The sequence below is a fragment of the Toxorhynchites rutilus genome, chromosome 2 (assembly GCF_029784135.1).
Source record: "Toxorhynchites rutilus septentrionalis strain SRP chromosome 2, ASM2978413v1, whole genome shotgun sequence".
Lineage (NCBI taxonomy): Eukaryota > Metazoa > Arthropoda > Insecta > Diptera > Culicidae > Toxorhynchites > Toxorhynchites rutilus.
Window position 1 is genome coordinate 180,019,681 of NC_073745.1, and position 21,628 is coordinate 180,041,308.

Consider the following 21,628-nt stretch of genomic DNA (forward strand, 5'->3'; position numbering starts at 1 on the left):
TTACACGGAAACACAACGAATGGTCATCCGCAAAATGTCCAAGGCAGGCAGCAGCATACGCGAAATCGCAGAGTACTTGGAACGATTCTAAGCCTTCGTGTTTAATGCCCTCCAAGAACGCAAATATTCGACTGGACGCCCAAGGAAACGACCGCGAAGGTTGGCTCTGCCATAAAGCGAGCCTCAAAGAAAGATCCCTTCAAACCCTTCAAAAAGATTCGGGACGAACTGAATTTGTCCGTTCAGCGACGGCTGATGGAGCAGGAGCTAGGCGGTAAAAGCCCTCGGAAGGTCCGGATGCTGACGCCAAAGCATTTGGAGACATGGTTGAAGTTCGCGAAAGACCACATAAGGTTGGATCGATCCGGAGAAGGAAAAGCAGTGGCGAAATATACTGTGGTCGGATGAGACGAAGGTAAACCTCATCGGCTCGGACGGAAAAACTCGTCCAATAGGCTGCGCTTACATGCCACAGTATACAACAAAGACATTTAAGCATGGAGGGGAAAACATTATGATGAGGGGTTTTCTCCTGGTATGGCCGCCTGTACTGGGTGGATAAGCTGATGAATCAGTCTCTACACCCAAATCCTAAGGTATGTTATGGTGCCACACGCCGAGTGGGATGCCCCTGAAATGGCAGTTCATGCAGGATAACGATCCGAAACACACCGCCAAGACCGTCGAAAAATGGTTATAGGATAACAAAGTTGACGTCATGGAGTGGTCAGCGGATGGGAGTTGTGAAGATGTGAAATGTACACGGAGAAGTCGAAAAAAAATCAGCAATCGTGGGATAGGATCCAAGCTTGTTGGTACGCCATCTCGGTCACCAAGTGCCATGAATGTGGGCCATGAATTTTAAAACCGGTCTTAGTTTTTGTCGTGTCATTTTATTTGTTAAGCATGCTTAAAACGTCTTTTTTAAAGAATGACTATTGTGACAATGACAATTATGATAAATGGATTGAAAAACTGGATTGTTTTTTTTATAATTTTGTCACTTTTTTGGCTTGAGCAGTGGTCTTAATGTTTTGTCCGTAACTGTATCTATATTCCTGTTCAGTCCCTGAAGCAGAATGAGACATTACATAAGAAGTTCCACCCCTCTGCTCTTTGCGATTCTCCAGCGAGCTAGCATAGCAGTCTAGCAGCAAGGATCACATGAGTATTTTCCAACCGAAAGCAGAAACCAAGTAGAATCTAATAAGAACCAAGAGAGAAGAGAGAAGCAGAACAACATCACCAGCAGGAGTAAAATCAACAACAAGAAGAAGTTGAGCAGCAGCCGCAGCAGAGCGAGGGACGATTTTCGAAAAATCGGGAACGTGTGGAGAACGTTTTGCTTCCACCAGAAGAACGAGGAGTGAAGGTTGAAGGATCCGGTCAAGAAGTCAAATAAAAGTGTTTTATGCTTGATTCTTGTTTTTTTTCTGTCGTTTTATAAGTAGTGATTGAACAAAACCTTTCAAAGAGAATTCCTGTGAGAGTTTCCGCTGTGGACTTTCGGTTCAAGCGTCCAGAGGCATATTTCCACCGGTGAAACGTGCATCATCCGACCAGGGCCTCCACTCTCAAGACTATCGAAATCAACAATTCCTATTACGATAAGTTGATTTTTTCAATCCCTTCATTCTACGCCGCGAGTGACATAATATTACAGAAATGCTCGGTTACCTTACTTCTGACTTCCTGTTAGATACCCGAGCAGAGAAGACAGGAATTCGGAACACATAATATAACAAACTATACTCATGCTATTCGCCTTCGGGAATACTCTGTGTTGCAAACGTAACGAAAATCCCTACCGACGACATAAATATAAATGCAATTGTACATAGGGGCCGTGCATTGATTACGTAAGAGGTTTTTTCGTGTTTTTCAACACCCCCTCCCCACAAATAAGATTTTGTAAGATTTTCAAAAACACCCCCCCCTCAAAAAAATCTTACTAAGGTTTTCGAGAAAAACAAAGTTAAATTTTATTCAAGAAAAGCAGTTTGTAGAACAACACAGTCGTTAACAAAAATATAGCACAGAGTGATAAGTGTACGAAGCCAGTGTATACATATCGAAAAAAATCGGAATCAATTGTCCGTTGTAATTTCATTCGTGATCCACTCACGGACAGAACGAATTTCAGCATTCATTTTTTTTTATCCAGTTCATTTATTTGTAAGGCTCAATCGCATAAGCTTTGTGTTGGGAACACTGGCAACCGTAACTCAAAAAGCATCACAGGGCTCACCGTTGGCAGGCGACTGTCATCGGATTGACGTCATCGATGTGTCACCGAGAATGAGGTTGTCTCCTCGAAAACGTGTTCTTTAAGTCAGTCTATTTTAATTGTCTCACGAATAAAGTTTAAGTTATTGTAACGTTAGTATATTCTTTCATTTCACCACCTCGCAACGCGAGCGTTACAACAGTGGCGACGAGAACGCGAGTTTTTTTTCGTGAGTTTTACGAATTTTGACGGAAGATCCGCGTAGAGGAAGCGCGATCGAATTTCAACTACGACGCCGCCGCCGAACAAAAGGAAGCGTACCTTCAGCAAAATGGAGGGTCAACAGAATCAGCCTCCGAATGGACACCCACAGTTTCGTCAACAGCAGCTTCCTTCCCAAGCGGTGCCACCAGGTCTGAATCCGGGAAACAGTCCACCCGGTCATCAACAGCAGTACCATCAGCAGCCGATTTTTACCCAGGGAATGACGGCGGATAGTGTCATCGTACAAATTTTGCAACACCTTCAGCAGCAACAGGCAGTAACAAACCAGCTTATCCAGCAGCAGCGTGAAGGCACACATCAACAGCAGGAGTTCCTGCAACAGCAGGAAGCGCTTTTCCGGAATGCGATGTCATCAATCAACGTCAGCGTTCCCCCTAATCCAGAAGCCATCTTGGATTCGCTAGCTGGGAACATCAAAGAGTTCCAGTTTGATCCTGAGAACCACTGTACTTTCGCTGCCTGGTACGCTCGATACGAGGACCTCTTCGCCGAGGATGCACACAGACTGGATGACGATGCTAAAGTGAGGTTACTTCTGCGCCGCCTGGGAACCAACGAGCACTACAGATACGTGAGCTACATATTACCAAGTACGCCGAAGGATTTCACGTTCGACGTAACGGTTCAGAAGCTTACAGGTTACTATTTGGGACCACAGAATCAATGGTGAAGAAACGCTACAGCACACTCACCATCGCTAAAACCCCGACTGAAGATTACGTCACTTTCGCGTGTCGGGTAAACAAAATGTGCGTAGAATTCGAGCTGAAGAAGATGTCCGAGCAACAATTTAAGTGCCTAATGTTCATTTGTGGTCTCAAGGGTGAGTGTGACGCCGATGTACGTACCAGGCTGTTAGTGAAAATTGAGAGCAACGATGATGTCACCCTAGAGGCGATGATTGATGAATGTCAGCGGCTGATCAATCTAAAGAACGATACAGCGATGATTGAAGGTCCATCCGGACAGGTACAAGCAATCAAAGGAGGTTCACATCATCATCAGAGGAAGTTCCAGAAGCGGTCAACAGAACGATGGAAAGGTTCTCCAGTGCCGGAAGAGGTGAAGAAGGTTCCTGCGACTCCGTGCTGGAACTGTGGTGCGATGCACTACTCGAAGCATTGCAGTTTCCGCAACCACAGATGCAACGAATGTAGGCAGTTTGGCCACAAAGAGGGCTACTGTTCAACAACGAAACGTTCGTCCAAACCAGTGAAGCAGCGCAACAGGAAGGTTTCTACCAAAACCATCGCACTTTCCGTGGGCAACGTCCAGAGCAAGCGACGGTTCGTGCAGGTAGAAATCAATGGTGTTCCAGTGCGCCTACAATTGGATACGGCATCGGATATCACAATTGTGTCCGAGCAGGTCTGGAAGCAGCTGGGTCAGCCAACAACGGTGCCGGCAACACAGATCGCAAAGTCAGCGTCGGGTAAACATGATCATGATACCTCACATGCAAACTCGTACTGCAGATCGAGTTGTTAGTTTGCATGTGAGGTATCATTCAACGGATCAGCGCAGCAGGGCAGGATTTTCGTCTCCAAGTGTTCGCTCAACCTACTGGGCATTGACTTCATCGACAAATTCGATCTTTGGTCACTACCGATGGACAATTTCTGCAACCATATCAGTGGTGTACCTGTAGATGTAAATTCATTGCAAAAGGCGTACCCGAAGTTATTCAGCAATACATTGGGGCTGTGCAATAAGGCCAAAGTCAAGCTAGTTTTAAAGGAATCCTGTCGACCAGTTTTCCGCCCTCGTCGACCAGTTTCCTATGCTATGCTACCAACAGTTGACGAAGAGCTCGATCGTCTGGAACGGTTGAATATTATTTCACCTGTAAATTACTCCGAGTGGGCGGCTCCAATAGTGGTTGTTAGGAAGGCGAACGGCAGCATACGCATTTGTGGGGACTACTCCCTGGGCTCAACGAGCGGCTCCAATCTCATCAATATCCGCTCCCGCTTCCACAGGACATTTTCTCCAAACTGACCGGTTGCATCGTGTTCAGCACAATCGATTTGTCTGATGCTTTCCTGCAGATGGAAGTCGATGAGAGTTCACGCCGTATGCTCACAATAAACACGCACCGGGGGTTGTATGAATACAACAGATTACCACCCGGAGTGAAGGCAGCACCAGGGGCATTTCAGCAGATAATTGATACCATGCTGGGCGGACTTTCGGATACCTCTGGCTACTTGGACGATGTTATCGTCGGAGGCAAGAACGCTGAAGAGCACCAACGAAATCTGCACGCCGTTTTACAGCGGATTCAAAAGTACGGTTTCACCATACGTCCTGAGAAGTGCTCATTTGCGAAGCCACAGATTCGGTACTTGGGATTTCTGTTAGATCGTCATGGCATCCGCCCGGATCCAGCAAAAATTGCAGCCATCATGAATATGGCGCCACCACAGGACTTGACCGGAGTGCGTTCCTTCCTGGGGGCAATAAACTATTACGGGAAGTTCGTCCCAAGCATGAGAACTATCCGTTATCCGTTGGATGAACTTCTCAAGAGCAGCACATCATTCATCTGGACTCCGGAATGCCAGCAGACGTTCGACAAATTCAAGGAAATATTGTCCTCCGAACTCCTGCTCACCCATTACAACCCGGAACAGGAAATTATAGTATCAGCCGACGCATCATCAGTCGGAGTAGGAGCAACGATAAGCCATAAATTTCCTGACGGCAAGGTCAAGGTTATCCAGCATGCTTCTCGGGCACTCAACGCTGCCGAACAGCGATACTCCCAGCCGGATCGTGAAGGTCTTGCGATAGTGTTTGCGGTAACCAAATTCCACAAGTTCATATTTGGAAGGAGGTTCCAGCTTCGAACAGACCATGCACCGCTTCTACGTATTTTCGGGTCCAAAAAGGGGATACCGGTTTACACGGCCAACCGGCTCCAATGTTGGGCCTTAACATTGCTTAATTACGACTTTTCCATGGAATACGTCCCGACCGACAAATTTGGAAATGCTGACGTGTTGTCCAGGCTCATCAACCATCATGCCAAGCCGGACGAGGATTTCGTCTTAGCGTGCACCAACTTAGAAGATGATTTGAGGTCAGTAGCGATAAGTAGCGTCAGTTGTTTACCTCTCAGTTTCAGTACGGTACAACGAGCAACCAAAACCGATCCAGTACTGCGGAAGATTCACCGTTTCATCCGAAACGGGTGGCCAACATCCAAGTCTGAAACGCAAGACATTGAGCTGCGGAGATTCCATGATCGTCAAGAGGGATTATCGATCGTCCAGGATTGCATCATGTTCGGGGAAAGGTTGGTGATCCCCTCCATTTACCGAAAAAGGTGCTTGGCTCAACTCCACAAGGGCCATCCAGGGATGCATCGAATGAAAGCAGTCGCGCGCAGCTATGTGTATTGGCCGGGATTGGATGAGGCCAGTTTCGTCAGATCTTGTCCACACTGCGCAGCAGCAGCACGGTCTCCTCCGAAGGCGAATACTGTACCGTGGCCATTACCCACCGCTCCGTGGCAGCGTGTTCACGCTGACTATGCGGGTCCGCTTGATGGGGAATTCTACCTCATTGTCGTCGACGCTTACAGCAAATGGCCGGAAATCTTTGCAACCCGGCAAATTACGACGAAAGCAACTACCAAGTTACTGCGTCCGCTCTTCGCCAACAAGGGAATGCCGGAACTTCTGGTTACAGACAACGGCACCCAATTTAAAAGCGAGTTTAGCCAATATTGCCGTGAAAACGGAATACAGCATGTCACTACGGCGCCCTTCTAACAATCTAACGGCCAGGCCGAAAGATTCGTCGACACTTTTAAACGTGCAGTCCGTAAAATTCAGGAGGGAGAAGGCAACATAAAGCAGGCTCTGGATGTTTTCCTTCTCACGTACCGGACTACACCAAACGCAAACGTGTCAGATGGGAGATCACCCGCCGAAGCCATGTACAATCGACCGTTGCGGACATCCATGGATCTGCTACGAGCGCCGCGTGAACAGATGCCAGCAATTTGCACCGAAGCTACTTCAAGCCAACCGAGAACTTTCACAGCAAAGGATCCTGTATACGCTAAGGTCTACGCGAACAATAAGTGGACTTGGGTATCGGGCATCATAGTCGAGAAGATAGGCAAGGTGATGTACAATGTCCGGTTTAACAAAAAGATAATTCGATCCCACATCAATCAACTGAGGGCACGAGCAGCATCAGAACCGGATGCTGAGCAGATGACTCAATTGAAGAAGCAGCTACCAATCAACATCCTGTTGAATGAGTGGAAGTTGTCTTGTCCTGCATCACCTGCTGGGTTGGCAGCTACATCACCACTGCTGGAACAGCATGTCAATCCGTCATCAACAACGTCACCAGCGGATATGCCCTTGCCATTCCCAGCATTCTGTAGAATAAAGTCATCATCATCTTCGTCTTCAAATTCAGCGGACTTCCAATCCGCAAACGACTCGTCTCCTGCAATCAAGGTACCTAGGCGCTCTTCTCGCAATCGAAGGCCGCCTCAATGGTTCCAGACATACCACAGGTATTAAGGAGGGAGATGTTGGGAACACTGGCAACCGTAACTCAAAAAGCATCACAGGGCTCACCGTTGGCAGGCGACTGTCATCGGATTGACGTCATCGATGTGTCACCGAGAATGAGGTTGTCTCCTCGAAAACGTGTTCTTTAAGTCAGTCTATTTTAATTGTCTCACGAATAAAGTTTAAGTTATTGTAACGTTAGTATATTCTTTCATTTCACCACCTCGCAACGCGAGCGTTACAACACTTTGCGGAGCCGCTAATTCAAGGTTTGTTTATACAAAGTTTCAACTAATTTCTATGTTTAGTAGGATTCGACCGAATACTCGCGGTTTACTCGAGGTTAAAAGGGCAACATTTTTGTGGGACGGGTCAGGTTGGGGATGTGGATATGAGGTATCGTTGTCTCAACCGAGAGTTGCCGCACGCACTGTAGCATTGTGCATAATGACCAGGGATAGCATCTGGTGTTCGACTAGCTGTCGAGGGTGGGCGACGGTGAGATGGGGGGACAAGACAAACAAACTAATAACGAAAAAGAAAAACACAAAAGCATTAAATACTTATACTAGACCGTTTCACAAACATATAGATCAACTGCATATAGCAGATGTCGCGAGTTCCCAACACGTCTCTAACAGGAACATAGGGTTGTCTTCCTTGGACCTCAAGGGCATTCAAAAGGTACTCTCTGGCTGCGTAATTATCCGTACATTGCCAAACTGCGTGATCGATGTCATCGTAACCGTTTCCACACCGACAGACGTTGCTTTGAACAAGATTTATTCTGTGGAGATGCACATCTAGCGAGTAGTGGTTGGACATAAGTCTACTCATTACACGAATGAAGTCACGACTTAAGTCCAAACCTTTGAACCACGCTCTCGAAGAAACCTTTGGAATAATTGAATATAACCACCGCCCAAGACTTCCAGTGTCCCAATCGGTTTGCCAACTCAAGAGGGAACTCTGACGCATTAATTGGAAAAATTCATCGTATGAAATCTGTCTATCAAACAATTCGCCTTCCTGGGCACCCACCTTTGCGAGAGTGTCCGCCTTCTCATTGCCAGGAATTGAGCAATGAGAGGGGACCCAAACAAAGGTTAACTTATAAGATCTTTCGATCAATGCACTCATCTGCTGTCTCACTTTTGTGAGGAAATAAGATGGGTGCCTACTAGTTTTCATCGACTGGAGAGCCTCAAGCGAACTGAGACTATCCGAGAAAATGAAGTAATGGTCTGCAGGCTTGTTGGAGATCATCCCCAATGCGAAGTCGATTGCTGCCAGCTCAGCAACATAAACGGAACAAGGTTCCTGCAGTTTACGGAAGGCGCTTGAATTTTCATTGAAAACACCGAAGCCAGTGGATCCATTGAGGCGAGACCCATCAGTGAAGTATCTTTTCATGCAATTGACTTTTTGGTACTTTCGGTTAAAAATACGGGGAATGAAAGTTGGTCGAAGCTGATCTGAAATCCCAAGTATTGCTTGTTTCATCGACAGATCGTATTCAATTGAGGAACTGCTGATGGTGAAGTGAGCACGGTCTGGAGTAAACGATGGAAGACAAATATCTGATGAAATATAGTGATGATAAATTCTCATAAACCGAGATTGTATATTTAGATGAAGCATTTTATCAAAGTTTTCAATCACAAGTGTGTTCGTGATACCGCATTTCACCAGTATTCTGAGAGAAAGTTCCCAGAATCGGTTCTGTAGAGGAGTTACTCCTGCCAGAACCTCGAGACTCATGTTATGCGTTGAGTGCATACAGCCGAGAGCTATACGCAGACAATGATATTGAATTCGTTCCAATTTTAGAAGGTGACTTTTAGCTGCTGAGAGAAAGCAGAAAGAGCCATACTCCAGAATAGATAGAATAGTTGTTTTATAAAGCGTTATGAGATCTCCCGGATGAGCTCCCCACCACGTGCCGCAAATCGAGCGGAGAAAGTTGACTCTTTTTTGACATTTTTGCTTCAAATACGTAATGTGGGTATTCCAAGTGCATTTTGAATCAAACCAGACACCAAGGTACTTGAAGGTCAATGATTGGGTAATGTTTCTCCCCAAAAGCTTAAGTTGCAATTGGGCTGGGGACCGCTTTCGAGTAAACACTACCAGTTCTGTTTTCTGCGGCGAGAATTCTATCCCTAAGTTCCTTGCCCAAGAAGACAAGTTATCTAGGGAATTTTGCAATGGTCTTTGCAAGTTTTCGGCATGGGGACCTCTGACGGAAACCACACCATCATCTGCAAGTTGTCTTAGCGTGCATTGTTCTGCCAAACAACTGTCAATATCTTTCACATAAAAATTATAAAGAAGGGGGCTGAAACATGAGCCTTGGGGTAGACCCATATAACTATTTCTGGAAGTTGTCAGCTGTCCAAGGGTGAAGTTCATTTGCTTTTCTGACAACAAATTGTACAAGAAGTTATTCAAAATTCCAGGAAGTCCACATCTGTTCAGATTGTCTGACAGAATTTCTATGGAAACTGAATCAAAAGCTCCCTTAATATCCAAGAATACTGAAGCCAGTTGCTCCTTGTGCGCAAAGGCCAGTTGAATATCTGTAGAAAGCAACGCTAGACAATCGTTTGTTCCTTTGCTCTTGCGAAACCCAAATTGTGTACTTGATAGCAAATTATTTGTCTCGATCCATTGATCGAGTCTTCGAAGGATCATTTTCTCCAGCAATTTTCTAATGCACGAGAGCATAGCAATCGGACGGTATGAGTTATGGTCAGACGCTGGTTTGCCAGGCTTTTGAATTGCTATCACTTTGACCTGTCTCCATTCGGGTGGCACAATATTGTTTTCTAGTAGAGTATTGAATAAGTCTAGTAAGCGTCTTTTCGCGATATCGGGAAGATTTTTTAGAAGAACGAATTTAATCATATCGCTTCCGGGTGAAGAGTTGTTCGATGAAAGAAGAGCCATAGAAAATTCCAGCATTGAGAATGGTCTGTCCAGAGGTCCACCGCTCGGAGACGTTTCTCGAAGAATATGTTGGGCTGGAACTGAGTCTGGTTAGACCTTTTTAGCGAAATCGAATATCCATCGGTTGGAGTATTCTTCACTCTCGTTGGTAGATGAGCGGTTACGCATGTTGCGAGCTACCCTCCACAAGGTGCGTATTGAGGTTTCACGAGAAAGACCTTAGATGAAATTGCGCCAGTAACCGCGTTTTTTTTTGCTTTAACTAATTGTTTCAGCTGTATTTCAAGCTTTGAATATTCCTCGAAGTGTGTGGATGTTCCATGTCTGCGAAAAGCTTTGAAAGCATCAGATTTTTTAAAATACAATTTTGTGCATTCATCGTCCCAGCCAGGAGTGGCTGGTTTTCTTTTAAATGAAGCACTTGGAACTTTTCTTTTTTGTGCTTCCAGTGAGCTTTTATACAATAAATCGACGAAGAATCGATATTCTTCCAATGGTGGAAGTATATCTATTGATTCGACACCGATTGTTACCGCCGTTGCAAATTTTTGCCAGTCGATGTTCCTTGTTAGATCAAATGGAACTCGAGATGGTTCAGTGGATTGCGGGCTACACTTGATTGATATATTGATTGGCAAGTGATCGCTACCATGGGGATCATTGATGACCTTCCACTGACAATCTAATGATAGCGAGTTTGAGCACAAAGATAGATCGAGTCGGCTTTCCCGAGCCGGAGGTTTTGCAATTCGTGTCACTTCACCAGTGTTCAAGATAGTCAAGTTGAAATCGTCACATAAATCGTAAAAAATAGCCGCCCTAGCGTCATCATAAAGATCGCCCCACCCAGTACCATGGGAGTTCATGTCACCCAAAATTAGAACTGGGGTTGAGAGAATCGAAATTAGATTCCAAAGTTGACTACGGCTAATGGAAGTATTCGGGGGAACGTATACTGAAGCTATGCAGAGTTCTTTATTCTTTGCAGTTATTTGACAAGCGACGATTTCGACGTCCGATAGAGCTGGGAGAGGAATTTTATAGAAAGAGTAGCACTTTTTGATCCCTAAAAGTACTCCTCCATAGGAATCATCTCTATCCAGGCGAATAATATTAAAATCGTGGAAGTTGAGTTCTGTGTCAGAAGAAAGCCATGTTTCGGAAAATTCGCTCTTCACAATCACAATCATAATTTTGAAGTAAAAATTTGAACGAGTCTAGTTTAGGCACTAGACTACGGCAGTTCCATTGTAGCACATTGATCATATCTTCTACTACGTTAGATGAATTATCCATCGAAAGATATGATTGATGCAAGGAGGGGCCATGAAGCAGTCAATTGCTTAAGATAAGACTTTAAAGATGGAAGCAAGGCAGAAATAAGGCTTCTGAGGGGGTCTTGAATTTTGAACGTGTTTAATATGAAGTCCACAATGTCCGAAAAAGCTATCAATCCTCGATTAGACGCGAATTTTCTACGAGAAGATCGAGGAGCAGCGTTTTTATTTCTCTCTTCTCTGGGTAATGACGTAAAATCCTTGCTGCAACCAGGAACTGGCTGAGAAGGAGCCTTCGGATTCGTTTTTTGCTACTATTACCCTTGGAATTAGACAATCTTCCGAGGGTCATTTTAGCTTTCTTACGGTGCACCATTGGTGAAGAGAGCTTTCTTTTTGATGATTCATCCTTTATTGAAAATTCTGGTGCAGCCGAAGTATGACCCTCATCAGAATCAGAATCCGATTCTTGAGATGACAAAACCGAAAATTGGTTTTCATTTTGAGCGGCTGATGCGGTCTTTAGCATTTCAGCATAAGTCCGCTTGGAGCGTCCAGCGATAGAACGCTTCACTTTATCGGAGTGCTGTTTGTACCTTGGGCACTCTTGTAGAGGATGAGGATTCTCGCCACAGTGAATACATTTTTCCACTGTTTGAGTGCAAGAATCCTCACTATGTTTATCGCCACATTTGCCGCAACGAAATTTGTTGCCGCAGTGGCTAACCGAGTGTCCCAACTTTTTACATTTAGTACAATTATAAACCCGCGGTACAAACAGGCGCACTGGGAAAAAACCATTTTCTACTTTCACATAGTTTGGGAGAACAGAACCTGCGAAAGTAACTCGAAAAGAGTGCGAGGGCTTATAAACTTTTTTATTTTCTTCCAAAGATGCTGAATGCAGATTTCTAACATCCAGGATCTTTACAAGATCTCCAATCATCGAGTTTTTGAAGGAACCCGACGCTTGTTTTAGTTCATCGACACTCAGACTCGCGTCGGTTACTACGCCTTCTATCTCCACTTCTCGAGAAGGGATGTAGATGTGATACTCCCTGTTAAAAACTTCGTGGTCAACAATATTGTTGGCCACATCAAAAGTCGGTGCTTGAACACGCAGTTTGTCCGGTCTCTCTTTATGTATCGAGACGCCCTTATAATTACGCAGCAAATCTCTTGAAATATCAAGAGTTCTCAAAGCTTTTTCCTTGGGCCGAAAGAAAACAACCCATGGTGCCTTCGAGGACTGTTGATAATAACGCGTCCGCGCAACATTGGCATCAGCAGATGTCATAACGGTTGCGCAGACGGTGCGCAACCGCCTATGAAAACGAAAAAAAAACTCGCACGCACACACACAACTCGTGTGCGTGTGAGTCGCAAAAACTCAACTTCAAACTAACTTAGACTAAAAACTAACTTAAACTAAAAACTAGCTCAAATCAAAAATCTTCTTGAAAAAAAAACAATAATTTCGTAAAAAAAATATTTAATAAATAAAAACTCAATAAAAAAATTTAGTCTGATGAGTTCGAACAACTTGAACAACCCTATTCAGGGAGCTATACAACGCTGCACGCTACGTTATAAGCACAATAGCGAGACGGCAAAAACTATTCTATTGTACTTCTCTGTTTGATGTTTGGTGAAGATACAAATGTGACGCTCAATGGAACCAATTCACAGAACACCGGTCCAGCGTCGCTGGAGAGGTGCTGCTTCCTCGCTGTTCCGGATGCGTTGGCACTTAACTTGTCACCAATGGGCGAAAGAAAAAAACAACAACCAAAAATCACTTTGGCGGAGGGGGAAAAAACTTTCCAGCTTCGATATTGTAGCGGAGGACGGACAATGTGTGTCCGTCTCTTGCAAATAATCGACGAGGAATGTTTCAGCATTCATGTTGTTATCATATGTTGGGATATACTCAGAAACTCCTAAAGCATCCACGTTATCAGCGTCGATCAATTCTACGTCCTTTGAACCCGTTTTCTTGTCAAGTAGAACACATAGAAGTTCTTTGCCTCTTCTGGCTGAAACGCGAGATGGTTTAATCTTGGTATTGGCACTGCGTCGTATAGAATGTATAGATCTGGAATGATCATCCACGGCTTTTTTCGAAGTAAAGTATAGACCACATTCTGAGCATATGCGGCCATGAAGATCTTTGGCAACCGATGGACAGTGCATGACGTAAGGCATTTTACGTACGCCTTGCGGGATTGGGATGAAAATTTGCAACGAAAGACGTTGGAACAATGGTAAAAACTGATCATTGTTTTTGACATCAGATGGCTCTGGAACAAGTAGTCCGGCTGTTGTTTGTCTGATCGGGCAAGGGGGAGGCAGGAACCTGTCCGGAAAGATACTGAATAGGTTACTGCGCTTTTCCTTGCAGCAGGAGGGGTTCCTACACTTCACAACTTGTAAGACATATTGTGACTCACGTGCATGAATACTGTACTGTCGCGACCGCCAATATTATCCATTGTGATCAATGGATAGGCTTCAAATATGAAGCCTCAGTCCAGAAGTTTCTTTGCTAGCTACAGCGGGGAAAACTCTTTAAAACCCTTTCTGCAGCTAGCTAATACGTGGGTGCCAATCACGTAATGCGGTGTTGATTCTCTTCCACACTGCGACACTCTCCCGGCTCAATGGAAGCGCGTTCTCAAGCTATCAGCGGAGAGAGAGTGCCATGTCCAATGTTCAGCTCGTGATGTTACTGCTGCTGCTACCGAAGTAGACCGATGCGAGGCAAAGCTCGATTGTTGGTTGTCCGGATAAACTTCGATGTCCGCTGCTACTGCTGCTCCTGCTGCTCCTGCTGCTGCTGCTGCTATTGAAGCAGACCGATGCGACACCTAGCTCGATCATCGGCTGCTCGGGTTAGCTCCGTTGTTCACTGCTGCCACTGATGCTGGTATTTCTTCCTGATGTTGCTCGTATCACGTCCGTTGTAAGAATGCCTGCTGCGCGGAGGCGCTCGCGCTTTTATAGCCTGGCTCATCTGTTTCTTACATATGATTGGTCTATAGTTCTCATGGCTTGCTTCTCATGTTTCTTTATTGTTATTGTTATTATTATTTCTTTACTCTATTCTGTACTCTACATGTACCACAAGGAATCAGGAAGCTGTGGAAGTTTTTGCTCATTTCCGGGTGGCTTAAATTTTGCTACAACTCCATGTCCATCGATTACTAAATCGCTCCAAATCTTTGCAAGTACCTCTCCTGCCGCTGTGAAATTTTTGGGTTCAAGATCTGGATCAATTGTCTTTCCTTGTCCATCCAGATGCGTTCCATATGTTTCAGACGGTAGTATCACACCAGCCAGCTGTGCGCTTAATGGAGCCATTCGACGTTCAACCCTGTTAAAAGCGCTACGGCCTGGTACATTAGTCATGACGAAAACGGCGTCCAGATCATAATCAAGGAAATGCTCTATAGTAAATGCAATAACTTTGGGGTACCTACAAAGTATTCATATATTAAATTTGATCTTATTCCATGAAATGTCACTTTAAGTGAATCCTCTAGGTAATACCTAGCGTTTTCGTCAGGTCCACCGTTTACAGAAAAAATCAATATTGGTTTTATTTGTCCATCAGCAGTTTTGACTACAGGCTCGAAGCTACTCAAATTCAATAATATCCCGAGGTCATTTGCGTGTGTATTTGCGTTTGATGGTGAGTGTTTAAGGCTTCGAATGCCTATATATGTTGGCCCTGAATAGGATACCGCATCCGGTGATCCAAGCCCTCGTTCCTTGATTACCATTGCACTATAAACCGAAGGCGTAAGCTTGTGCTTGGGTGCAACCACCCAATCATGTTCTGGAAGAGTTACGCGATACTCTAAATGCATCATCATAGGACTTTGTTTATTTGCAGCCGTCAGTCCTATTGGTACCTTAGCCTTATCATCTTGGCTAATGAACACGACCTGTTCAGGACCCAAGAACGATGCCAAAGCCTCAACATTCCTGATTGATGCTGTGCAAAAAACTCCGTCGACATTTTTTTTTTGTGTTCATCTGTCTGTGCTTTGCACAGCTTGACCTGTAAGAATAAATTATGTTGAAAAGTAAATTAACCTCTGCTAATTCACTATAAGGTTAAAAATTACCGGGGCAGTAACCACGTGCCTCTTGCCTTCGTAGTTGTACAGTTTCTTGGGAGCAATCGTAAATAGAGGCCAGTTCTTGAAATCTCAAAACCTTGCTCAATGACCACCGCGTGTAGATCATCCAACGATCTGTAAGTTCTTATCATTTCCATTCTCCGTCTTTCGTCCGCGGCACTTTTCAGCAAAACCAAATCCACTATTGTCTCAAGCAGTTTATCCTCTTGCTCGAAACGTGGTCTTTCAGGTTCGTTCTTTACTGCCAGGATGTGGGCATTTTCAGGATTCAAAGCTGTTAGCTTTTTAATTGCATCCGTCCTTTTCGTTCTGAATTTCTTTTGGTATTCAGCGTTCTTTTTGGTCTGCTTGAGAAGATGTTCCCTCACCTTTATATCCGCTTTGAATTCCTTCATCTTCTGATCATCATCACTCAATCCAGCATCTCTGGTAGTTACAAGTGCATCTTTTTGGGCTCGCAGTGTTGAAAGTTCTGCAGAAATGCGGTCTTGTGAGGGAGTGCTATGATGCTTCTTTTCGGGCTCGGATCGTTTTGTTGAGGACGTGCCGGCACCTGTATCATGAGACAAATTAGTCACATCGGTCGATGTAGAAGCTTGTGGTTCTGGATCTTTGTGTTTTGTTTGAGTTTGCGTAGCGGCCTGTCAAAGAAATGTTGGCAATGCATTTTTTTTTCTGAAAATATCATTTAATTTTTTACCTTGCTAAAAAACATGCAGTATCCACTGCGTTTTCGGAGCTTGAGTGCTTCACACTCGTTGATTTTCCGATTAACAACAATTTGCAAGTCTTCAAACGTCTTAGATTCAGATTTGCATTCATCCAAACCGCGTTTGCTCTACGCTGAGCTTCAGGACCAGATTCTTCCGGATGGGCATCTCGGTACGCACGTTGCCACTTTACGAGTAAATCTCCTTGCTTTGACATTCTTTTTCACTTCAAATCACATTACGGAACATAATATTGACGAGGAAACCGAACAAAACCGAAAGAGCCAAACAAACACAACACAACCAAAACAAGTTTAGACGTTCATCAAAGTTAGTGTAGGAAAAAAGGTATGCTTTGTTCATGCGACACGTTAAGGTGAGTCAATTGAAAATTAACAAATATCAACGAGAAAAAAAAATTCTCTTCAATTTTTTTACCATTGATTTCTTACGTAAGAAAAGGTAAACCCCCCGTCCCCCTCAAATAAGATTTTGTAAGATTTTTCAAAAAATAGTCAGTGATATCGTCCCTGTGAAGAAATGACGCCGATTGGCGGGAAGTGACAGCCATGGTGGAACAACGAGCTCTAGCATCTACGAAATCGTCTTCTGGGAAACTGGGAAACGTTATTCTCGGTCGAGAAGTGAACTACGCAAAATTGAGCTACATGATTTTAGTAGCTACATTCATCATTTGACGATACTTTACCCAGTCGATCTTTACGGTTGGTGGCAGTCTTTCAACGAGTTCTTGAAGGAATTTCACGTTCCATTGATGCTCGTTCAATCCACACGCTCTAATCGTTGCTAACCTATTTTGGACAAAAATCTATCAGAGTTGCTAATTGCTCCGCCTTTGACGCAGACATTTCTCAAACTCACGAGTGGACGATGGTTTCTGGACGACCGAACTGCATACGAAGCGTATTGATAATGCCGAGTCCTGCTCCACTTGGTCCAACCACCCCGCTCACAGGGCTCCTCTCCTTGTTCCTACCTGATTCGATGCCAACACCATCTTTGTAGGGCTGCTGTCCGACAGTCTTGTACAGTCTTGTCTGAGCACTCGGCGTTCAAAAACCTCAAATACTAGTGAGTCCTCTTCAAGCAGCGTCCATGCTGCCTGCCCTTAGAAAACAACCGGTCGAAATAGAGATTTGTACATGGTACACTTCGTATCGAGTCGGAGTTTGTTGGACCTCAAGGATTTGCGGAGCCCATAGTTGGCACGATTTCCATTGACTATGCGCTATGAATTTCACGGCTGTTGTTGTTGGCAGTCGTTTTCAATGAGCCAAGGTAGACAAATTCCTCTGCCACCTCAAGCTCGTCGCTGTCGATCACAACACTATTACCAAGAAGAATTCTGTTGCGATCAGTCCTTCCTGCTAGCATGTATTTAGTCTTCGACGCATTGATCCCAAGAACAATCAGCCCTGCTTCGTGTTTCAGTAGGTTATACAAGTCGGCTACCGTCGCATGCGTTCTTCCGATTATGTCCACGTCATCGGCGAAGCAGATAAACTGACTAGAATTGTTAAAAATCGTGCCACGCATGTTGAAGCCCGCTTTCCGCATAACACCTTCCAGCACCACATTGAAGAGCAGAGATCGCCTTGTCGAAGTCCTCTGTTAGTCTCAAATGATTCCGACAGCTCACCTGAGATTCGCACACCGTTCATCGTTGCCTGAATCAGTTCTGTCAGCTTTCGGGGAAAGCCATGTTTGCCCATGATACTCCATAGCTGTCGTCGGTCGATTGTATCATTTGTAGCCTTGAAGTTGGTGATAAACGGCGAAAGAGGATCTGAGACAGAATTTTGTAGACAGCATTCAGGATTATGATGGCACGATAGTTCCCTAAATCCAGCTTGTCACCATTTTCATAGATGGGGCAGATTACCCCGTACTTCCATTTCTCCGGTAGCTGTTCTGTGTCCCATATCCTGACAATCAACCGGTGCACACACTCTACAAGTTTTCCCGGACCTCCCTTGCAGAGCCCTGCTACGGAGGCACCCTTACCAGTTGCTTTGTGGTTCTTTAGCTGATTAATGACCTCCTTTACTTCACCTATCGTCGGTGGTGGTACTGCACCGGTGTAGTCCTTCTCGATGCCGTTTTGGTCTCCTGTCTGCGCGCTGTTCGTTCGTCAAGATGCCTCTGGTTCATTCTCCTCATTGTGTAGCTCACTCTGCCCCTTGGTTATCCGCTGATCTAGGCTCCCTTCACTCTGTGCATGAACTGTATTGATGACCGATGGGATCTGACCTGTTCGTTTAGGGATACCATCTGGTGGGAATTGAAAATCAGCCTGTCACACCTGTCACAGTTACGATTATGACCAAACCATGGTAATTCTTCGACATATAAATAAATAAAAACACGCGAAACTTATTTATTTAACATGATGATGGCTATGATGGCTTATGTCTTTTTACGAGCACATGAGATTTTGTGGTGATCTCAGAGTCATTAAACATCAAATGCAATTGTATCGATGTACAAACCACGGGTATGACACGCAAGTGCTCCTTCTGCAACCAAAATTTTTTTTTGAGTAACTGGATTTCTGCACAACATGGTTCAGCATGGATTTGGAATGGATTTCTATCGAATATGGTGGTGGTCTTATAGAAGTTGGACAGAGTGTATACATATATTGTTAATAAGGTAGGCAACCGATTACTCGCGGTTGACTCGAGTTTAGAAGGGTGACATATTTTTATCAGGAAAAGGGTGGGATATAAGAAGATTGTAACAAAGTTGTTGATCACACTCAATTCTTAAACCTATCTTAGGGTAGGTTTAGACTAGGGATATATTCATGTGAAGAAATATGATGAGATTTATAGAAATCGCATCAACCGTTTACACTAGGGTGAACTTCTATAATAAATATTTTCGGTGAATTTATTCACCTGTAGTAGAACTGCATCCAACTTTAGTGATTTCTCACCAGTGAGAAATTCACAAGTGTTTACATATGCTGAATTTATTCAAGTTATATATACCTCGAATAAGTGTATCATATTTATTCTCACCCGTTTACACCTATTTTCACGTGAATAAATCTATCTATAGCTATAGATCTCCCTAATGTAAACCCGCCATTATATCTACTATGTATTTACATTTCAACTTATTATATTGTTGGTAAGAAGAGAACCAGTTCTGCAATCGTAGGATACGGACGTATCTCTCTCGTGCGCTACCGTTGTTGGGAATTATCTGTTTTTTATAGATTGTTACCTAGAACACTTCACTTATATTTTTTAATTTTGCTTTGCAGATATTTCTTGGATACCGAACGGTGTCGGAAGCAACTACCTACTGTGTCGTGCGAGCACTTCTTTGGGGGAATTCCCGACAGGCAACATTTCATCTAGAGGTCGGTCAAGTGCAGTAGGAATTGCACTTTTATGGAAACTCGAAACATCAACTTCAAATATCTGGGACTCGATAAAGGACACAATAAGGTCAAGTAGGTTTAAATAGTTATAATTTTCCAACGTCCCTATTTTCTAACGTTATAATTTTCGTTCGTCCCGACGGGGACGAGGATATTCCTCTAGACTCGTCCATTGAAATGATGAGTCCCCCATTCCCCCGCCCTTCATGCTGAATCCCCTTCCCCTGCTATTCTTCAAGAGAATGGTTCATCTTTAGCTTCCGATGTAAATGCCTCACCAATCCCTGCTATTTCAAAAGTTCCCCGATCTAAGGCTCATCTCGCAGGCAAGACAGGTCCATATATCGTTAATAACCTTAATGGATGTTTCTGCAGTTGTCGAGATTACTTAGGGTAATCGAGACAAACTGCGAGTAGTTGTTGTGAGCCTTGCCCAAGCAAATGATATTGTTAGGTATGGAGGCTTTAATAATCAATATCGTGTCTACATTCCCTGTCAAGAAGTTGAGATCGACGGAGTGATCACTGAACCGGGTCTCACGGAGGAATGTATAATGCAAGCAGAAGGTCGCTTCAAAGACTCGTTCATCAAGTCGGTGAAGATTTTGGAATGCAATAAATTGCATTCCGTAGATATCAAAGACTCTAAGAAAGTCTTTACATCAGACTCGTTTCGGGTCACTTTTGTCGGCTCATCTCTACCCGATATTGTAGCCATTGATAAAATTCGTTTACCAGTGTGCCTTTCCACCCCGCGTCCCATGAACTGTCTTAAATGTAAGCAATTTGGACACACAATGTCCTTTTGCTGTAATAAATTACGTTGTGGTAGGTGCGGACAGGAACATGCCGATGATGAATGCTCGATACTGAGAATTAAGTGTATTAATTGCGATGAACCTCCACATGACCTATCCGTATGCCCAGCATATAAACAGCGTGCAGAACATATCAAGCGTTTTTTGAAAGAACGCTCTAAGCAGTCCTACGCTGATATTTTGAAAAAGTCTCTACCTAAGACACAAGGAAATTATTTTGCTATTTTGCGCTTCTAAGACAGTCCATCCCATCTGAGTCCTTAAATACATCAGTAACCCCCAAACTAGAACGCCAATTTTGAAGAAATCCGTGGCAATTGAACAGAGGCCAGTACCTCCTGGTCTACGCTCTTTCTCTTTTATCCAAAGGCCCTCAGTACCCCCTAATATCCAAAGTTCTGGGGTGGTATTTCGCATTTCGAAACGAGTGGTTTTTGTTCGTTTCGACCACTTTTGCCATTTTGAATCTCGAAGCAAGCTCGAAACGAGAGAAATGAACAAGGCAGTAGTAGAGTTTCGAGCAAAGTTTGACATTACGTAACATTGTGTTCGAGCATTTTTCAACTCGAAACGCGAACAAATGTCTCGACAAGAAATGATTGATCGTCGTATGAGAAAATGCTAGTGAAACGTTGATTTTAATGCTAAACCTCACATCAAAGAAAATTTCAACTGCATTTCCTTTTGTTTTGACGTCTATTTCTACAAGTATGTGAGTATAAATACAATACAGTGAAACCCCGATTATCCGCGGGCGGATGATCCGCAGTGCGGTTTATCCACGAATACAATTCCATAGTAATTCCCTGGACTTTCCCGGAATTAAGCAGTGAGTGGTAGGCTTTTGCTCTTTCGTGTTGGTCATAAATTTCACATTTTCGACTAATGGTATACACGACCTTACAGATGGATAATTTAATGTTTTGTGTATTGATAACACATAGTTATCATGCTGAAATATCTTTCTGAATCTCTTTTTTAGTCATTAATTGCGTTATCCGCGATTTTCGTGAACCGCGGTGATCTAGCCAGACTATTCCGCGGATAATCGGGGTTCTACTGTACATTTATTTCAGCACTATGGAATCACAATGAAATACAATAAGCATCACATTTGCAGTACATTTGTTCATTTTCTGTAGGCCTTTGAATCGGTATATGAGAACCATCAATACACCGGGTATCTAGAATTTGTCAAAGAAATATTTCTTTGTTCCAATAAACGATGTTGTATCCAATTCGATTCATTTTTCGCATAAGCTTCTTTCCA

The 21,628-nt window shown here is 44.0% G+C and overlaps 3 protein-coding genes and 1 pseudogene across 3 annotated transcripts in view; 2 read left to right on the top strand and 2 right to left on the bottom strand.

Moving 5' to 3' along the window:
• Positions 1-21,628, bottom strand: part of LOC129771785 (uncharacterized) — a 68,251-nt gene that overhangs the window by 3,078 nt on the left and 43,545 nt on the right. The window lies entirely within an intron of this gene.
• LOC129766452 (uncharacterized protein K02A2.6-like) lies at positions 3,941-6,288 on the top strand (annotated as a pseudogene).
• LOC129766453 (uncharacterized) lies at positions 6,454-7,056 on the top strand. Its single transcript, XM_055766984.1, has one exon. It carries the CDS (start codon positions 6,454-6,456, stop codon positions 7,054-7,056), a length of 603 nt encoding a protein of 200 aa, XP_055622959.1.
• On the bottom strand, positions 12,772-16,441 carry LOC129771787 (uncharacterized). The gene is made up of 4 exons (XM_055775820.1): positions 16,119-16,441; positions 15,404-16,059; positions 14,823-15,336; positions 12,772-14,748 (listed from the first exon to the last, which is right to left on the bottom strand). The coding sequence occupies exons 1-3, from the start codon at positions 16,131-16,133 to the stop codon at positions 15,252-15,254; spliced, it is 756 nt and encodes a 251-aa protein (XP_055631795.1). The 5' UTR covers positions 16,134-16,441; the 3' UTR covers positions 12,772-14,748; positions 14,823-15,251.